Genomic DNA, 20,935 nt, shown 5'->3' on the forward strand with positions numbered 1-20,935 from the left:
TGCATTATTTAATTTTTATTACTCTACTACTGTTACTTTGTAGGAAATTGTTCTGGTGTTGCTAAATAAGCTCCATACATACTATGATTTTTAAATGATATGAATTAATTGACATATATAACTATTTTATTCTCAAAGAAGCCACTGTAATAGAATAAATCTGCTTCAAATAAAAATGAGCTGTAAAGTTACAAAAAGAACTATTATACAGCTCCAAAAATATGGAGATGAAATTAAGTAATGGCTGAAAGTTTGAAGATCTGTTATCAAAACTTTACATTACACTTTGTAGTTTCATCTGGCAATTTTTAAAAATTTTAGATTAATTAATTAATATTAGATTAGATTAATTTTAAATCACTATTTTTCAAACTTTTAGAATTATATTTGCAACTACCTGTCCTGGCCATGTCACTTGCAATAACTGGCAATTGTTGAAATTAAAAATAGTATAATTTTGTTTGTTTGTTTCCAGGAATGAGCACTATGCACAAGAACTTAATAATTTAAACTACTTTATTTTGGTGCTTTAGCTACTCTTAACAGGACATAGAATGGTGTAAAATACTTTGAGTCTTCTGTCACTTGTTAAATCATTCTTTATCTACACCTATTAAGAAGAAGCACATTTGGGGGAGGAGTTAAGATGGCGGAGAAGTAGCAGGCTGAGACTACTTCAGGTAGCAGGAGATCAGCTAGTTAGCTTATCTAAACATTGCAAACACCTACAAATCCAACGGGAAATTGAAGAGGAGAACAGCAATTCTAGAAACAGAAAATCAAGCACTTTCTGAAAGGTAGGACTGGCGGAGAAGTGAATCCAAAGCAATGGGAAGATAGAACGCGGTGGGAGGGGCCGGCAAGCGGCAGAGCAACAGAGCACAAAATGAGGACTTTTATTAAGTCTGTTCTGCTGAGGGACATCGCTCAAAGCTAAACCAGGGTGAAGCCCACGTGGGGTCAGCGTGGCCTCAGGTCCAGCAGGGTCACAGAAGGATCGGGGGTGTCTGAGTGTTGCAGAGCTTGCAGGTATTAGAACAGGGAAGCCGGCTACAGAGACAGAGCCGAGGAGTGAGTCCTCAGCTCGTGTTATCTTGAACCAGTCACAGGTTGGGTGAGCTCAAAGCACAGCCAGGCCAGGGAGATGGGAGTGATTGGGTGCTATTCTCTTAGGATGCACTGAGGAGTGGGGCCCCAAGTCCTAGACACCTCTGGGCCGGAGACTGGGAGACTGCCATTTTCATTCCCGTCCTCTGGAACTCTACAGAGAGGGTTCAGGGAACAAAAGCTCCCGAAAGCAAAACCTGAGCGGATTACTCAACCCGGCCCCTGGTAAGGGTGGTACAATTCCACCTGGGGCAAAGACACTTGAGAATCACTACAACAGGCCCCTCCCCCAGAAGATCAACAAGAAATCCTGCCAGGACCAAGTTCACCTATCAAGGAGTGCAGGTTCAATACCAAGGAGAGCAACGGAATTCCAGAGGAGGAGAAAGCAAAAAGCACAGAACACATGGCTTTCTCCCCATGATTGTTTAGTCTTGCAGTAAATTTAATTTTTTTTCAATTTTTTTTCTTCTGCTGCTAAATTTTTTTTAACTCTTACCCTTTTATTTTTTAATGTTTTTTAACTAGTTTATCTAATATATATATATTTTTCTTTTTATATTTTTTCTTTGTTTTCTTTTTTTTTTTTTTTTTTTTCTAAACCTCATTTTATCCCCTTTCCCCTCCACGATTTGGGGACTCTTCTGATTTGGTTAAAGTGTATTTTCCTGGGTCTTTGACACCTTTTTAGTATTTGACTTGCTCCTTCATATACTCTTATCTGGACAAATGACAAGGGGGAAAAATTCACCACAAAAAAAAGAACAAGAGACAGTACCGAAGGCTAGGGACATAATCAATACAGACATTGGTAATATGTCAGATCTAGAGTTCAGAATGACGATTCTCAAGGTTCTAACTGGGCTCGAAACAGGCATGGGAGATATTAGAGAAACCCTCTCGGGAGATATAAAAGCCCTCTCTGGAGGAATAAAAGAACTAAAATCTAACCAAGTTGAAATCAAAAAAGCTATTAATGAGGTGCAATCAAAAATGGAGGCTCTCACTGCTAGGATAAATGAGGCAGAAGAAAGAATTAGTGATATAGAAGACCAAATGACAGAGAATAAAGAAACTGAGCAAAAGAGGGACAAACAGCTATTGGACCACAAGGGGAGAATTCAAGAGATAAGTGACACCATAAGTCAAAACAACATTAGAATAATTGGGATTCCAGAAGAAGATGAAAGAGAGAGGGGAGCAGAGGTATATTGGAGAGAATTATTGAAGAGAATTTCCCCAACATGGCAAAGGGAACAAGCATCAAAATCCAGGAGGTGCAGAGAACCCCCCCTCAAAACCAACAAGAATAGTTCCACACCCCAACACTTAATAGTAAAATTTACAAGTCTTAGTGATAAAGAGAAAATCCTGAAAGCAGCACAGGAAAAGAATTCTGTAACATACCATGGTAAACATATTAGATTGGCAGCGGACTTATCCACAGAGACCTGGCAGGCCAGAAAGAACTGGCATGATATATTCAGAGCATGAAACAAGGAAAACATGCAGCCAGGAATACTATATCCAGCTAGGCTATGATTGAAAATAGAAGGAGAGATAAGAAGCATCAGGACAAACAAAAACTGAAAGAATGTGCAAACACCAAACCAGCTCTACAGGAAATATTGAAAGGGGCCCTCTGAGCAAAGAGAGAGCCCAAAAGTAGTAGATCAGAAAGAAAAAGAGACAATATAGTAGCAGTCACCTTACAGATAATACAATGCCACAAAATTCAGATCTCTCAATAATTACCCTGAATGTTAATGGGCTAAATGCCCCAATCAAAAGACACAAGGTATCAGAATGGATAAAAAAACAAAACCCATAAATATGTTGCCTACAAGAAACTCATTTTAGACTGGAAGACACCTCCAGATTTAAAGTGAGGGGGTGGAAAACAATTTACCATGCTAATGGACATCAGAAGAAATCTGGGGTGGCAATCTTTATATCAGATCAATTAGATTTTAAGCCAAAGACTATAATAAAAGATGAGGAAAGACACTATATCATACTCAAAGGGTCTGTCCAACAAAAAGATCTAACAATTTTAAATATTATGCCCCTAACATGGGAGTAGCCAACTATATAAACCAATACCAATAAATAACAAAAGCAAAGAACCACATCAACAATAATACAATAATAGTAGGGGACTTTAACACTCCCCTCACTGAAATGGACAGATTATCCAAGCAAAAGATCAACAAGGAAATAAAGGCCTTAAATTATAAACTGGGCCAAAGGCATCACAGATATTTTTAGAACATTTCATCCCAAAGTAACAGAATACACATTCTTCTCTAGTGCACATGGAACATTCTCCAGAATAGATCACATCCTCGGACCTAAAGCAGGTCTCAACCGGTATCCTAAGATTGGGATCATTCCCTGCATATTTTCAGACCACAATGCTCTGAAGCTAGAGGAAATTTGGAAAGAACCCAAATACATGGAGACTAAACAGCATCCTTCTAAAGAATGAATGGGTCAACCATGAAATTAAAGAAGAATTGAAAAAATTCATGGAAACAAATGATAATGAAAACACAATGGTTCAAAATCTGGGACACAACAAAGGCAGTCCTGAGAGGAAAATATATAGTGGTACAAGCCTTTCTCAAGAAACAAGGTCGGTCTCAGGTACACAACCTAACCCTACACCTAAAGGAGCTGGATAAAGAACAAGAAAGAAACCCTAAACCCAGCAGGACAAGAGAATTCATAAAGATCAGAGAAGAAATCAATGAAATAGAAACCAAAAAAAAAAAAAAAAAAAAAAACACAATAGAAATAGAACAAATCAATGAAACTAGGAGCTGGTTCTTTGAAAGAATTAATAAGATTGAGAAACGGCTGGCTAGACTTATCAAAAAGAAAAGAGAAAAGTCGCAAATAAATAAAATCATGAATGAAAGAGGAGAGATCACAACTAACACCAAAGAAATACAAACTATTATAAGAACATACTATGAGCAACTCTACGCCAACAAATTTGACAATCTCGAAGAAATGGATGCGTTCCTAGAGACATATAAACTACCAAAACTGAACCAGGAAGAAATAGAAAACCTGAACAGACCCAGATCCAGTAAAGAGATTGAAATAGTCATCAAAAATCTCCAAACAAAAAAAAGCCCAGGGCCAGATGGCTTCCCAGGGGAATTCTACCAAACACTTAAAGAAGAACTAATTCCTATTCTCCAGAAACTGTTCCAAAAAATATAAATGAAAGGAAAACTTCCAAACTCATTTTATGAGGTCAGTATCACTTTGATCCCCAAACCAGACAAGGATCCCATCAAATAAGAGAACTACAGACCAATATCCTTGATGAACACAGATATAGAAATTCTCACCAAAATACTAGCCAATAGGATTCAACAGTACATTAAAAGGATTATTCACCACGACCAAGTGGGATTTATTCCAGGGCTGCAAGATTGGTTTAACATCCGCAAATCAGTCAATGTGATACAACACATCAATAAAAGAAAGAACAAGAACCATATGATACTCTCCATAGATGCTGAAAAAGCATTTGACAAAGTACAGCATCCCTTCCTGATCAAAACTCTTCAAAGTGTAGGGATAGAGGGCACATACCTCAATATCATCAAAGCCATCTAGGAAAAACCCATCGCAAATATCATTCTCAATGGAGAAAAACTGAAAGCTTTTCCGTTAAGTTCAGGAACACGGCAGGGATGTCCATTATCACCACTGCTATTCAACATAGTACTAGAAGTCCTAGCCTCAGCAATCAGACAACATAAGGAAACTAAAGGCATCCAAATCAACTAAGAAGAAGTCAAACTATCACTCTTCGCAGATGATATGATACTATATGTGGAAAACCCAAAAGACTCCACTCCAAAACTGCTAGAACTTGTACAGGAATTTAGTAAAGTGTCAGGATATAAAATCAATTCACAGAAATCAGTTGCATTTCTTTACACCAACAAGACAGAAGAGAAATTAGAGTCAATCTCACTTACAATTGCACCCAAAACTATAAGATACCTAGGAATAAACCTAACCAAAGAGGCTAAGAATCTATACTCAGAAAACTATAAAGTACTCATGAAAGAAATTGAGAAAGACACAAAGAAATGGAAAAATGTTTCATGCTCCTGGATTGGAATAAAAAATATTGTGAAAATGTTTATGCTACCTAAAGCAATCTACACATTTAATGCAATTCCTATCAAAATACCATCCATTTTTTTCAAAGAAATGGAACAAATAATCCTAAAATTTATATGGAACCAGAAAAGACCTCAAGTAGACAAAGGAATATTGAAAAAGAAAGCCAAAGTTGGTGGCATCACAATTCTGGACTTCAAGCTCTATTACAAAGCTGTCATCATCAAGACAGCATGGTACTGGCACAAAAACAGACACATAGATCAATGGAACAGAATAGAGAGCCCAGAAATAGACCCTCAACTCTATGGTCAACTAATCTTTGACAAAGCAGGAAAGAATGTTCAATGGAAAAAAGCCTCTTCAATAAATGGTGTTGGGAAAATTGAACAGCCACATGCAGAAAAATGAAATTGGACCATTTCCTTATTTCACACACAAAAATAGACTCAAAATGGATGAAGGACCTCCATGTGAGAAAGGAATCCATCAAAATCCTTGAGAAGAACACAGGCAGCAACCTCTTTGACCTCAACCACAGCAACTTCTTCCTAGGCACATTGCCAAAGGCAAGGGAAGCAAGGGGAAAAATGAACTATTGGGATTTCATCAAGATCAAAAGCTTTTGCACAGCAAAGGAAACAGTTAACAAAACTAAAAGACAACTGATAGAATGGGAGAAGATATTTGCAAACGACATATCAGATGAAGGGCTAGTCTCCAAAATCTATAAAGAAAAAATCAAACTCAACACCCAAAGAACAAATAATCCAATCAAGAAATGGGCAGAGGATATGAACAGACATTTATGCAAAGAAGACATCCAGATGGCCAACAGACACATGAAAACGTGCTCCACATCACTCAGATTCAGGGAAATACAAATCAAAACCACAGTGAGATATCACCTCACACCAGTCAGAATGGCTAAAATTAACAAGTCAGGAAATGACAGGTGCTGGCGAGGATGTGGAGAAAGGGGAACCCTCCTACACTGTTGGTGGGAATGCACGCTGGTGCAACCACTCTGGAAAACAGTTTGGAGGTTCCTCAAAATGTTGAAAATAGAGCTACCCTATGACCCAGCAATTGCACTACTGGGTATTTACCCTAAAGATACAAACGTAGTGATCCGAAGGGGCATGTGCACCTGAATGTGTATAGCAGCAATGTCTACAATAGCCAAACTATGAAAAGAACCTAGATGTCCATCAACAGATGAATGGATAAAGAAGATGTGGTATATATACACAATGGAATGCTATGCAGCCATCAAAAGAAATGAAATCTTGCCATTTGCGACGACATGCATGGAACTAGAGGATATCATGCTTAGCAAAATAAGTCAATCGGAGAAAGACAACTATCATATGATCTCCCTGATATGAGGAAGTAGAGATGCAACATGGGGGGTTAAGGGGGTAGGAGAGGAACAATCGAAACAATATGGGATTGGGAGGGAGGGAAACCATAACTGACTCTTAATCTCACACAAAAAAAACTGAGGGTTGCTGGGAGGAGGGGGGATGGGAGAGGGGGTGGAGTTATGGACATTGGGGAGGGTATGTGCTATGGTGATTGCTGCGAAGTGTGTAAACCTGGTGATTCACAGACCTGTACCCCTGGGGATAAAAATACATTATATGTTTATTAAAAAAAAAAAAAAAAAAGAAACACCAGCAGCAAATTAACTGGAGATAGTAAATAATTCAATAAATAATTCAATATGTTTTAATAAAATGATTTCCTTATAATTTTAATCCAACAGTTGGTAACAATAAATCTCATTTGGCAATTTAGGGCATTAAACTAAATGGAGTATTCCATTATTTATAGACTGTGGATAAATATATACTATTTATATTTAGGCACTAGAATCTCATCAACATCCTACATACAACAATTTCTGTGCTCCTTTAGTCCTTTTACCTGGTTATTGTTTAACTGGACACAGTAAAATTAAATAAGGAAAAAGTGTGCTTTAGAGATACCAGATTTTTGTTTATTTCTTATTTACCATGAAGATCTCTTTTTCCTTCTTTTACATTTCAAATCATAAAATTACATATATATATATATATATATATGTGTGTGTGTGTGTGTGTGTGTGTGTGTGTGTATTATATATATAAAATAGACTGTCCCAGAATTTGCCAATGTAATAAACATTTTAAGAAAGGAAATCATAATAAACTAAAGCGTAGAGTTCATGTCCTGAAAAAGGTGTTTCATAAGTGTTAGAATAATCTGACATCTTCATATACTTAAAACACTTTCAGGCCTCACACTCAATGCATCAAGTCCTCAGATACCTCCGAAACCTAAATAATAACAATCAGTCATGTAAGAAGGAAGGAATAGGCCATATATATATATATATATATATATATATATAAATATTTTATTTGTTATCAAACTTACATTTACTCAGCAGGGTAATGAATAGCTGTAATGCAAAATGTATTGTGCTGAGAATACAAAATATAGATAAGGCAAAGCAAAACTAATTGCTGAAGATAATATAAACACATGCACATATATGTATGTAGATGTGTGTGTACACGTGTGGGAAATAACTTAGTATTTTATATGGATATTTATCACACATAGCATGACTGCAAGTTAAGCACAAATGCCATATTATTTTCATGCGTTTAAGATGTCACTATACAAGTTGCAATGTTTATCATTTAAAAACTATCAAAATTCCTGCATTGTAAGTTTTGCAGGAATAAGCCTTAGTTAGGCATGCAGGTTGGACTTGCTAGCAGGAATTACGTGCCTAGAAAATCAACATTTGATTCACTCAGGAATAATCTGGAGTTGTTACCAGTTATTTGTACCTGGCAAAAGCTCAGGCACATAATCACATCCTTCAAAAGAACTGGGAATACATGAAAGGGAGCTTCTTGAAAGACATGATGGCATCCTTACCTGAAATTGGCAAGGCTATAGGAACCCAGCTGGCTTCTTCGTAGGCCAAGGAAGCTTGCCTCTGAGAGGAAGTGCTGTTAGATTATATTCCCTGCTCTGTGAAGTCATTTGGGGATGCAGATATTTTTATTTACATTAAATGAACTAGAATTTGCCTATGTCTGTTGCTGTCTTTTAGTCAATTACATCCTGTGACACTAGAGACAACCATGCCAGTATTTATTTTCATCTACTACTGCAAGACTAAATTTTTAAATCCTGTGCTGAACTTAATGATTCCTATGGGACTTATTAAAAAGCAAAACGAAAAAAAGAAAAGAAAAAATTCACACACTCAAGAATTCTGAAGGTTTGAATATTCTGTGGAGTTTGGAGACCCTGGTTCTTAAAACTTTAATTCAAAATTCCCTAGAATCTAATGGATTCCCTAACTTTTATTTGTATCAGAGCTTCCCCAGAGAAGCTCACAGAGCTTCACATCACATCACAGACATCACATCATATCACAGATATATGAGTAGAATAACACCAGTAGCCCAATAGCTTTAGGAACACCAAAGCTTTGCGCCTAACTCCAGAAGAAGCACAGAACTCGGTGATTAACAACAACAATAAAGTATTTCAAACTGTATCAGTTTCCTCTATGGTCACTGGCAAGGTTTTAGTTTTTGTTTTTGTTTTCAAGAATTAAGGAGAAGTTTCTCTTTTTTAAGTCATTTCTTCTTTTTCTGTCTAGAACCTGTTTTCACATGAACCTCCTACCCATGAGCTTATCATAAGTATAAAGACCAGTGAGGAAAAAACAATACTGAATGGCTGAATAAAACTTGCTTTCTAAAAGCTACATTATTTGGGGATGCCTGGGTGGCTCAATCAGTAAGGCATTTGCCTTAAGATCAGGTCATGATCCCAGGATGCTGGGATCAAGCCTCACATCAGGCTCCTCGCTTGGTTGGGAGTCTGTTTCTCTGCCTGCCACTCCCCATGCTTGTGTGCTCTCTCTCTCTCCCTCTCTTATTCTCTGACAAATAAATAAATAAAATCTTTAAAAACATAAAAAAAATAAAAATTGCATTATTTGGAAACAAACACACTCATAACCAATTGGAAATCAGCCAAGGCATTTGTCAAATATCAGTTTGCGTATTTACAGGACAAACAGCAAATAGGAATCTGAGTTTCTCCAGAATGGAGACAGGGAATGGTTATGCAATGCCCAGAACTTTGCTCCTCTCCCCACAACTCACATAACTTATATACAAATGAACTTGTTATTAGGTCCAAATCTTCCTTCCATATCTCAATTATTTTTTCCAATTTAAAGTCAGTTAATCCAATCTGCCAACATCCTTAAATCTAATATAAAAAGAGACGTTTTTGGACTAAATTCTATTTTCCATTTTCTGAGTTAGAGAGACATAGAAAGGAAACAACATCGTTGCTTATTGAAGTGTATAGTGTATCTAATGCATTCATATTCTTAAAGATTTTGCTACCACGTATTTAACAAATTGTATATCAATTAAAACTTAGAGCAGTAATACTGGAGTTTGAACAGATTATGTTTAGTTTGCTGCTTTTCTTTTGGCATTATCTGTACCACCTGCCTTCCAAGTTACCAGGGCATCCTCTAATAACCCAATGTCAGGGACATCATTAAATATACATATTTTTTACACTTAGAAATTTATGTACTTTTAATACTAAAGGCAAATTCAAAGGACGTAATATCTACATTTTTGGGGGGCGGTCAGAACTATAACAGTGATTTCAACACAAATAGTTAAAAATCAATCATATTTAACTCTCACAGTAAATCATTTTCAGTTAAGCAAATCAAACAAAAATTCAGGACCTAATATTTGAATGATCTCAATACTAGTAGGTAATTATGTAATCTACTCTTAAAACTTCAGATATGCAAACATAGCATTTCAATGATTAGGTCTCCACAATTTAAGCAAAGGGATGCTTTGAAATAGGTTGATAATTTGGGCAAAGGTGCATGCAATTGCCTGAAGTAGAAACAAGAACTCTGAAAACAAGAGTATGGTAATCTGAATTAGCAATTACTTCCCATCTTTACTTTGCCTCATTGAACATGGCCAGTTTTGAACCATTACATTTGTTGATTCTTTGGCATTAACCAATCACACAATCCTGTCAAAATTATCTCTCCCCCCCCCACCCCGCCCCTCCCACACTAATACTAGCTAATACTTTTCTATGAGTATTAGCTCAAATAACAAGCAGATTTAGGGAAGGTTTCAATTGACTAGTAACAAAGTAGAAACAATTTATCCTAACCCAATTCCAAAATTCACTTCCTTATACTAGAGGAATAATCACATCCTTTTTTCCCTTGTCTTCCCATGGAACACAAAGAAAAAAGAAATTACTTACACTGCACAATGAGCTGCACCAAAGCTTCTCTTGGCTTCACGTTAAATCCATTGTACTGGCTGGTCTGACATCTGTACATTCCTGACATTTCTCTAGATACATTCACAATCCTCAGTGTTCCATCATAACTCTCCATTTGCATTGACCCATCAGGCATTGCAACTTCTTTATCCGCTCTAGACCAGAGGATGATGGGCTTAGGTTTTCCAGTTACTTGACACTGCAGTTCTATTGTGTCCCCTTCTCTGGTGACCAGAGGTGATTTTTCCTGTGGAACAGTCAGATTGGGTGGAACTTGAAATGGGAAAAAGAAAATTTTTCAAGGTTAGTATAAACTGGTAAAGCATATTCAAACACAGAAAATCATAAGGAAACAATTTCTGCTGGTTGAAGAGGTGTGACAATTCAGATGACAAATACAACAGAGACCCTGGCAGTCAGTGACACATACTCTTACTTAAAAGAATTCTGAATTGTTTTCCTATAACTCTCTCCAATGAGGTCTTCAAACATTAGCAAAATAAATAGAGCATTAAATTGGAACAGGAATGGTCAACACAAGAACAATCTACTCAATGACTTGTCATTATCAGCCATTAACTGGGTTTTTAACATCCGCATTTCACAGAAGAGTGAACCTGCTTGCTGAAAGTAGGATTCAGTTTTTCAGTCTTGTTTCCTATGCTGTTGTCTCTTACCCAGGAATGCTAAAAGAAAGGGATAAGAGACATTATCAACTTAGCTGGCACAGTAAATGAAAGTAACAGGAAAAGGAAAAAGTTCCTCTGATACAGTTCCTCTGATACAGTTCCTCTGACTCTGGTACAGAAACTGTTGCCAAACTGCTAAGGTTAGGGTTTTGGTTTTTTTCCCTACCGGAAATGGAAATGCAAGGGGAAAACTGACTTACAATGCCGCACTCTGAGAATCCACGCACCATATTCCTCTCCTTGGACTTCTAACAATTTTTTTTTTAAACATTTGCACTTCATATAACTTCCTTTTAAGACATTTTAAGGTTACTGTAAGTAGTTTGCCATAATTTGCCTCTATTTCAGTAGAACTGATTCTAGGTGAACTTTCCAAAACATTTCAACAAAATAAGAATTGTAATTTTTCAGGTAATGGTAAAATAGGTAAAATACCTGATTTTACTGAAGATTTTTATGAGAGGTTCATTTGACTGGAAAGTATTTTACTAAGCTGGAGTATATTTATGCTAGGGTTTAGTAAAAAGTATGAACCAGTAAGAGGCAAGTGCTACCCAAATTGTTTTGTTACAAATAGTATCACCTGTCGCACTGAAGACTCTTATTTCTTATACAAATGTACACGAAATCCATTGTGTTTGTGCAATAAAACATCTATCAAAAAAAAAAAAAAAAGTATGGCTAACTTAGAATGCCAGAATAAGACTAACCAGAACTACTTAAATAATTCTATTCTTCTGATAGATGCCACGTGCTCTGTTTGGAGGCAGTACCACATATATGGATAAAAAACAAAGGTTTTACTCTTCCTTCTAGCATTACTATATTCCAGGGCCCAGGAACAAAAGCAAACATAATTTTAAAATTATTTTTCAACTTACGTTGAAGTGTTATTGCTCTTATGACACATAGAAAAAGATATATTTAAATCCAAAATGACAGGAGAGTTAATTATCTTGCTATTTAAGTACCTTTATGTCTATTTCTTTTCATTTAATTCCTTCATCTACTTCTTATTTTCAAAAACTAGTTGAATAACGCATCTTAGAAATTAACATATATGAAACTCTAACCACCACCTTTTTGAAGTAGATACATGCATTCTGGAATTTGGCATTAAATATATCTTCTAAAATTGTTACATTTTAAAAACCTACACAACTAATTTGATTAAATTATTGACTTCTGTAAATATAAAAATATTAATGATTTCACTAAATAATTTGTTCTTTCTGAAATGAACCACAAGGGAATGATGCAATTCTAAAAAGCAGGATGGGGAAGAAGCCGTAATATTTACTCACCCTCCATGAGAAAGCACACAGAACGACAGCAATAACCTCTGCATTTAACATTAATTATGCCCTACTATGTGCCAGGCATAATTAGAGGTTTTAGATTTTCATTCCCTTGATAATCCTAAGGATCAAATATTTAACATTAAAAATTAACAAATGAGAACACTGAGAATAAGAGAGAATAAATGCTTTGCTCTGAACAAAATTCAAATTGAGACTAATTTATAGCAGGTGGCCAATGTTGAGAAATGACTCCTGTCTCAGTCTCCAGAAAACTTTGGCATCTGGAATAAATAACTGGAGTTAGCACTGGGACCTCCCCCACTGCCCAGCTCATTACTGCTGTGTTCCCAGGGACAAATTGGACGAATCTTCCCTGCTTATCTCTTGGTCACTTTATCAGGGACAATAAAAAAGAGCCAAGGTAAAAATTTGAAGAGGTAAATGACACATACTTTTCAGATCATCTGATCTATTTTATATGTTATACGTCTATATTTATCTTAAATACCTTTCTATCTATATTAGGATATTTCTTATGTATGTCAAAATTGCTTATAAAATACCCCAGCCCAAATATATATCTGAATTCTGACAAATCTTTGTGAAATAAATGAAAATAAATGATAAACTTAAAGATTATTTAATGGACGGTTATTATTTGAAATCTCTCTTCCTCATTCCTTCCAAAAACAACCCACATGACCCTGGCCAACCTTAATCACTCTGAGTATTAATTTCTTCATTTTTGAAACTAAGAATTTGTACTTTATGAGCTACAAGGCTATTAATGTTCTGTCCATAAACCAAATAGTGGAATGTGAAGGACAGAAGTGGTACTAAATGAAAGTGTTTATTTCCAGACTTAAAGATGAATATTCAAAGACTTTAATTCATTAGGAGATTTTAATAAAAAAAAAAGATGGTGGACTAGCTATATAATTTTTTTTAGTTTATCATGCTACATTATTCAAAAACTCCCTTTGTACATTTATTTATGTTATTTATTTAAGTAAACTTCTCATACATAATCAAAATTACAGAAATGTAAGCCTGTTTTGATCTACATTAAAATAAAAATAGATTTTTAAAATAAATTAGCCCAGTTTTTGCTGAACAGCAAAGCCAATTAAAATAGAGTTTATTTTCCATCTCTTCCATGAAACTTTTAAAATTTTGGAATCAGAGTTAATCTTTCTTTGCATCTTTCTTGGTGAAGAAAACCTTATAACTTCTCAAAGTTTTGATAGCTTCTCCTTCTCCATACTTGATTTTTCATTCTCTAGAATCCTACAAGCAACTTTCATAATTATTATACATTTCCCTGTTAAGAGATCTCATATTTTTTTTTCCTCATGGATTTCTCTCTTTTATATGTTGATAATACAAATTCTAACTCCATCCCAAGGCTCTTCCAGTCTATGATTGCAGCCTAATTCTATATCCCCAAAGTCTTTCAAATCCCTAAACCTCAGTGCTGTTTAATTTCTTGACTTAGTTTGGTAGTTAATTATCAACACACCTCATCTGCTAACTGAAAGCCATAGAGTTTTCTTTGTTTTACCATCTCCTCTCATCTACCACTTCCAATCAGCTGCATTGGTTCCTCATTAAAATATCTCTCATAACTGCCTATTTCTTTTCATGGCTATAGGTAGATTGCTTAGTAGAATTCATCATTTTCTCTTTTTGTGACACTATAATAAGTGCTCTCTCTCACCAGTCTAATTCTTTCAGCCTTCCTGCTACCCTGTCAGGAGCTTTATCATTTTAAATACAATTTTGTTCATGTCACTATGAAAACGACAGTTCTCATGGAGAGTGCTCATCACAATACGGTTTTAATTAAAAATAAAAAAATAAAAAAAACAACAACCCTGAAAACAGCCTGACAGATTCATTAAATAAATCGTGGTATAGTCACACAATAAAATATGATACAGCCTTTTAGATGATGATGTCATAGACCTACATCTATTGATAAAGATGCTCATATTGTTAAGAAAAGCATCTTAGTGAACAGAATGAATAGCTATAACCACTATGATTAAGTGAGTAAAAGATGTTACTGAGCAATCCAAACAGTAGTGTCAAGTTTTTATATAAAAAAAAGACATATGCCAATGAATGTTAGCAAGGAGCTTCTTTAAGGAAAGAAAGCATAGACTTTATATTGTTAGTAACCAGCACTCTATTTCACCCGTGATAGGAACTCAGTAAAACATGTTAAGCTGAATGTACAAATGAAGACAAGGAGGCAACTGTACATTGATTCAGGGAAGAGCAAGAGGCATATATGGGAAAAATCTAGAGGAAAAGAAAATTCAGAAAGAACTATACCCAAACACTAACAGTAGTTCTCTCTCAGTGTGGGATTATTGATGAATTTTACTCTCTTCATATATTTCCCTTCCTCTTTCACTCTTCTACAACATGTGCAATGTGAATGAGAATATTACGGATTCTAAGAAGCCTAGAGAAACCTAAGATGTTAATGCAATCTATTTTCCAAAGCTCATCTGATAAAAACTCCACTTCTTAATAACAAAAATGTATCACCTGGACATGGTAATCTGGATGACATAGTCTGAGAAATGCTCCCTTCTAGAACATTCATTCTCTTGCAGTTTCACTGACTGGTGAACCTCAGTGCTCTCGAACAAACCCTTCTTTCTTATGGCCAGAATTCCTGGCCCTTGCTGACTTCTAGGAGGCCCTGCCAGCCTCATGTGCTGAGATTCAGTCCAAATATTACCACTTTTGTGATAACTGCCTACCCCCTAGGCTGGATAGGTTGCTCACTCTTCCTGGCCACGTTATTATGCTGGGTACTTGTTTGACCCATACTTTTGGCTTTCCTCTCTCTTTCCTCCCACATCTATATCCCTGACCAGACAGCTTCTTAAAGGCAGACAGTGCCTTCTCCCTCAGAGTGCAGAGAAGGACTCTACCTCTACAGTGCCTGGCTTTCCTGCTTGGCACAAACCAGGGAGTCACGAAATAACTGAAGAAGGAAGGGAGGGAGAGAGGATGAAAAGAGTAAGAAGGTGAGTTAAAAGGCTGAGTATATAATAGAGATAAATATGAGAGACATCAATCGTGAAGATATTAAAACTAAAGCAATAAATAATGCAATATAGCTTTTCTATAATTAGTAGCCCATATAAGTAGCAGAATCTTCTGAAAAATATATTGTTAGTATAGATTTCAGATGTGGTATATCTTGAGATGTATGTGGGTGTGTGAGAAAGTTGAGAGTCAAACAAGGACTCTTCCAGTTTTTCTTGTCTTTCGCCTTTCATTTAAAAATCTGAATAGATAGAACTGAACATAATAAAAAAATAAATAAATAAGAAGATATTATTTCCAAGCTCTTCAAACAAAAATCCGAATAGATAAGCTGTAAATTAAAGGGAACAAAAGGGAAATAAGTAGCTTGAGGACATGCCATCTATCATTTGTCATGACGTTTTTTATATCCTTTCTTTAATCAGCTAAATTATTTTTTCCTGAAATATTGTCTCAGTGAAAGCATCAAACTAAGTAGAAAATTTTGAAATGTCTGCACCTTGTAAGATCTACATTTATCCACAGTGTACTCAGTAGAAAAAATTTCTTCCTGGTGAAAACACAAAGGTACAGTTTATGACATACAGATTATACATGCTCCGATTTTTATTTTTCTTATCTGAAATGCTACTGTAGAAGATGCCATAATCAGAGAAACTTGAAGAGCATGATATGACACCAGACTTTCTCATTCTAAACATAAATACATAGACAAGTAATTTAAACTGGTTTTCTGTCAACATTTCCATTGTATCACAGACTGAAATAAAACAAATACAGAAAATTCAAATGTTTTCATTTCTTCATTAGGAAGGAAGCTGAGGAAACTTAATTTTTAGTCATTACTAAAAAATGACTGGTCTATTTTTTTCACTAAAAAGAATGCAAGGGAAAGTTAGCCCATCTGAACTGTATGAGAAAATATCATGCTCTCTGAAACAAAGATATAACAATATGCTTATTATGGACTTACTGGCTAAAAACACGTAACTATTTATAATGTACTTTAATAGTAGATATTGAAACAAAAGATATATTTCTTTTAATGTAAGAATTACAATAAAGTAAGTAATAAGTAGAATTTTCTCCGGAAGGACAACCAGACTCCCATTTTTAAGAATCCTAAACTATATATGGTATTAATTTAATTATACATGAATTTTAGGGAGAAACAGTTATAGCACTTATGTGTGTTTTAAATTAAGATATATAATCTATATTTAAAACACAAATAAAAGACTCAAAAAACACGTTTTTATGAAAGTGACCCCCTAGAGGTCAGAATTCAGGAATTCTCAAGCTGACCAGGTATCTATATATAAAGAAATGTAAAAAAGTAAGACTTGGGGTGCCTGGGTGGTTCAGTAGGTGAAAGCCTCTGCCTTCGGCTCAGGTCATGGTCCCAGGGTCCTGGGATCGAGCCCGACATCGCGCTCTCTGCTCAGCGTGGAGCCTGCTTCCCCGTCTCTCTCTGCCTACAATAAGTAAGCTTATTGTAACTATGCATTTCTCTTCCACTCAAAAAAAGTATATTCAATATTAAGTGAGAATAGCATCATTACTTTAATCCATATTTTAAAAACTTCATACACTAATATTGGAAATAGTCTAATCTTCATCTCACGGCTGATATTAACAGACAACTAAGAGGGGAAAAACTGTCTTAGGACATGCAACATTTAAGAATGTGATGTTCTGTGGTCATTGGGGAATATCTGTACAACTATGAAAGGGGAATTTGAAAATTTCCTTCAACCTAAATAAATCCCAATCCAAGCCTAGCAAAACAGTTTTAAAATTAATAAGCTTGACTCATTTTCTTGACTGATATGTGTCAATTAAAATATTTAGTAAGGTGGGGTTAAAAGATTTTCAAGGTGACAAATGAAATCCAGCATGCTAAAGGCCTCTCACTATGAATAACCTGCCAATATTTGCTTCCTTTTAGGGATCGTGACTGGTAACATAAAATGTCTGATGAAAGGCAGCAACACTCTATAGCTCATTTCTCATCAAAGGAATAAAATCCCCAAATGGATACTATTGGAAATAATTCCTATTTGGCAAAATCACAGATATAGATAATATGGTGAATTATGTGAGTTGTAGCACATAGAATGTTTTCATAGTTGTTTTAAAGTATGCCGAGCTTCTCTGAGTTATAGGTTAATTAATGTAATGTAATATAATGCAAATATATCGAATGCCATGCATCCTTCTGGATTATTTTCCCCGTTACAAATGAATTACTATAACATAACTGATTATGTTATTACTATAACATAATGGATTAGTGTCTCCCCTCCTAAAATGTTCTTCCCCTTTCTGCATTAATCTTTAGTAATATATATTTAATAAAGTCCTGTCATATAGTAATAAAGTAATATAGTCATATAGTAATAAAGTCCTGTCATTCCACCATTCAAATATCTTCAGTAGTTTCTGGGTTTTTGGATAGAGGTCTAAATCCCATTGCTTGTTTTCCCTCTTACCTGCCAAACTTTATCAAACTATGATGTTGCTGTGAGAAGTTTTCTATTCAATTTAGGCAGGTCTTTGGGTTCTCTTAACATTTTGGCTCATTCCCTTCCTTCCTTCTATCCAGAAATTACTTTACTCCCTTAAATGCCCATCCAATCATCTCCCATTGTTTTAAGGCCCAATTTAAGTTTCTAGTGTCCTTAAGTCTTTTTGAACTCTGTACCTTTTATTTATTTTCCATGTCTCCGATCACAGAATACCTAATTTATTCTATAGATGCCAAGACAAAGTGCCCTCTCCTTTCCTTACAAATGTAGCTCAGATGTCCTGAGGTCAGCTCCAGGTTTCATCTACTTCCTTGGTAGTTGCCACAGCACGGGACATTTTAGAGTATTTCAGAGGTGCCTGATAAATTCTTGATTGATGGATGGAGCACCAGTTCAGAAATGGGAGGAACTTATTAAGAAAACAAAGCAAGAAAACCACTGATGAATAATCACCTTTTGATTATCAAAGACTTAATTATAGAGTATATGAATTTCAAGACCATTTTTTTTTCACACATGAACACTTTCTATTTTTTAATTAGAAAAACCACAAAAACCCAATTGATTTCTTTAAACTTAGCAATTCTACTAGATTTTAATTTGGTCACAGTAATGATACAGGGAGTAAAATATCAGAAGCTTTTGGTAGTATTGAGTAATTTTCCCACGCTATGGCTTTCCTCTATTAGCAGTAAAGAAGAGGCTATTTGGCTCTACAACAGAATGTCCCCAGAGACCCATATTCTAAGACTTGTATTACTTACAGTCTTGTGGGTAAATCATATATGAAACAGGCACTTATTTTTAAACATTTCCTTACACCAGATGGTTAGCCTACTGTTTCTGTCCATGATATGAATGCACATAAATACTTCTCCTATCACACTCTGTAAATAAAACTGCCTTCCCCCCGCCCTTTTTTTTTTAGTTTTGCACTGACATACAATTTTTTTCTTTTACTGATTCACCTATAATAAGTCAGGAGATGCAAATAAAATAAAATTGACCATGATTTTGCAAATCTAGCAATAGAAAAGGAAGAAAACATATTAAAAGCCAACCTGAGATTGAAATACCATGGCATCTGCATTTGCAAATTCTTTGGGGAAATGTACACGCGTACAGACACACATATACATTGCTTATTCTTGAAAGACTTGTAAAAAATCTTATTACAATGGCATTGTTAGTCATTTGAAACATATGGGGAGAGGCAGGATCTTGGCGGATAGCAACTCTGGAGGGTTTAGTATTGCAAGATGGGAGACACGCAGTGCCATTCAATCAGGAAAACAACTTTGGCAGGCAATAGTGTGGCTGTTCCAACTTCCCTCTCCCAGCAGGTGTTGCTATGGCACAAGAATAGTCTCTGAGGGATTCAATAGAACACAAAGTGTAAGATGAAAGAACAAAATAGAAAATCATGCTCTAAGTGGCATTCATATTTTCCCTGCTACACAAGCTACAAGGCCAGTTGCAAAGAAACACAGGTTCCATTCTTGCTGTCTCATAAATACTTAAGTGAATGGGAACTTAAGCGAAGGGCTGCTTATGTAGCATTTGGTTAAATGTAGTTTTCAAGTACCTGGCATTGTTAGGCTCGTCATGTAATTTGCTTTTCTGACTTGGGCTTAGAAGGAAATATCTTCTAGAATTATTAAGATAAGTCTATATCAAAAAGATAATTTTCTACTCACCTCTTTGGAGAAAGACATGAAAGCATACCTTCCCCCCCCACACACTGTTTTTTATTTCCCTTCCCTGACTTTCTGCATGTGTTTCTCAAGCACTGGAATATAGAAATAACTGGCCACAGGTTAAGTATGTAAAGTTTCTCATGTAGAAAACCTTTTAAAAAAACTAAATTAAGGGAAAAAAAACAGGAGCAAGATAGTTCTGCTTGCTAGTCACCCAAATTATTCTAAAATTTTAGCAAGATAGGAGTCTGGACTAGTCTGAGAATGTTAAAGAAATTGGGACTGTAAAAGAAGCACTTACTTTTTTTTTCTGTAATAACCAGGGAGGTATTATAAGAGTTAAAACATCAAATAAAGTACTAAGTTCTTTATTAAAATATGAGTAGATTATTTGATAAAGAGATAATCAATCTAAAACCATTTCTGGAAGTAGGGGACTAATTCTTCAACTTCACTTTCTATTATTCAAATTCCCTTTCATTTTTGGTAGGTTTTTTTTTTTTTTTTTTTAAATAATGCAGAGCAAAGCTGGAAAACAAGAGTTATTTGGGTATAAGCAATCGATTAAGAATTTCAACTTTAAAAGTTAAATAGAGCATTCTAAACATTTGTTATAGAAACTAAAAATAACAAGCAGGAGAGAGTGTTATAAAATTAACCCAGAGATCACCAATTTCCTGCAGTTCTTATATTCTGTAATATATTTGTGTCTTTGCCTACTTGCTCTTAAAATGGTTTATCCAAATGCATTTATATGTGTGCACTATCCCTTAAATCAATAGCAAACATTCTGGGAATAACAGAAGCAGCACTGCGTGTCTGAAAACTTATGTGTCATTTTAGAGCTAACACCAATTCATTTTAACACACCTTTCAGATCCCCTTCAACAGATAAATATCTTTAAGACTGAGGGCAAGAGATAAATGAAGCCATTTGCTACCTTCAAAAAATGCACTTATGCATTATGGAAATGGATAAATTGGGAGGACCCTTTCTAACTGATAATTGTTCAGAATTATTTTTAAATCAGAAGCCCCTT

The 20,935-nt window shown here is 35.4% G+C and overlaps 1 protein-coding gene across 1 annotated transcript in view; it reads right to left on the minus strand.

Annotated features, from left to right (window-relative positions):
* Positions 1 to 20,935, minus strand: part of MDGA2 (MAM domain containing glycosylphosphatidylinositol anchor 2) — an 879,614-nt gene that overhangs the window by 220,589 nt on the left and 638,090 nt on the right. Inside the window, exon 8 of the mRNA XM_059182014.1 lies at positions 10,594 to 10,887. Coding sequence (XP_059037997.1) covers positions 10,594 to 10,887 — 294 coding nt within the window. The remainder of the gene's footprint in view (positions 1 to 10,593; positions 10,888 to 20,935) is intronic.

Source organism: Mustela lutreola, chromosome 7 (assembly GCF_030435805.1).
Source record: "Mustela lutreola isolate mMusLut2 chromosome 7, mMusLut2.pri, whole genome shotgun sequence".
NCBI lineage: Eukaryota > Metazoa > Chordata > Mammalia > Carnivora > Mustelidae > Mustela > Mustela lutreola.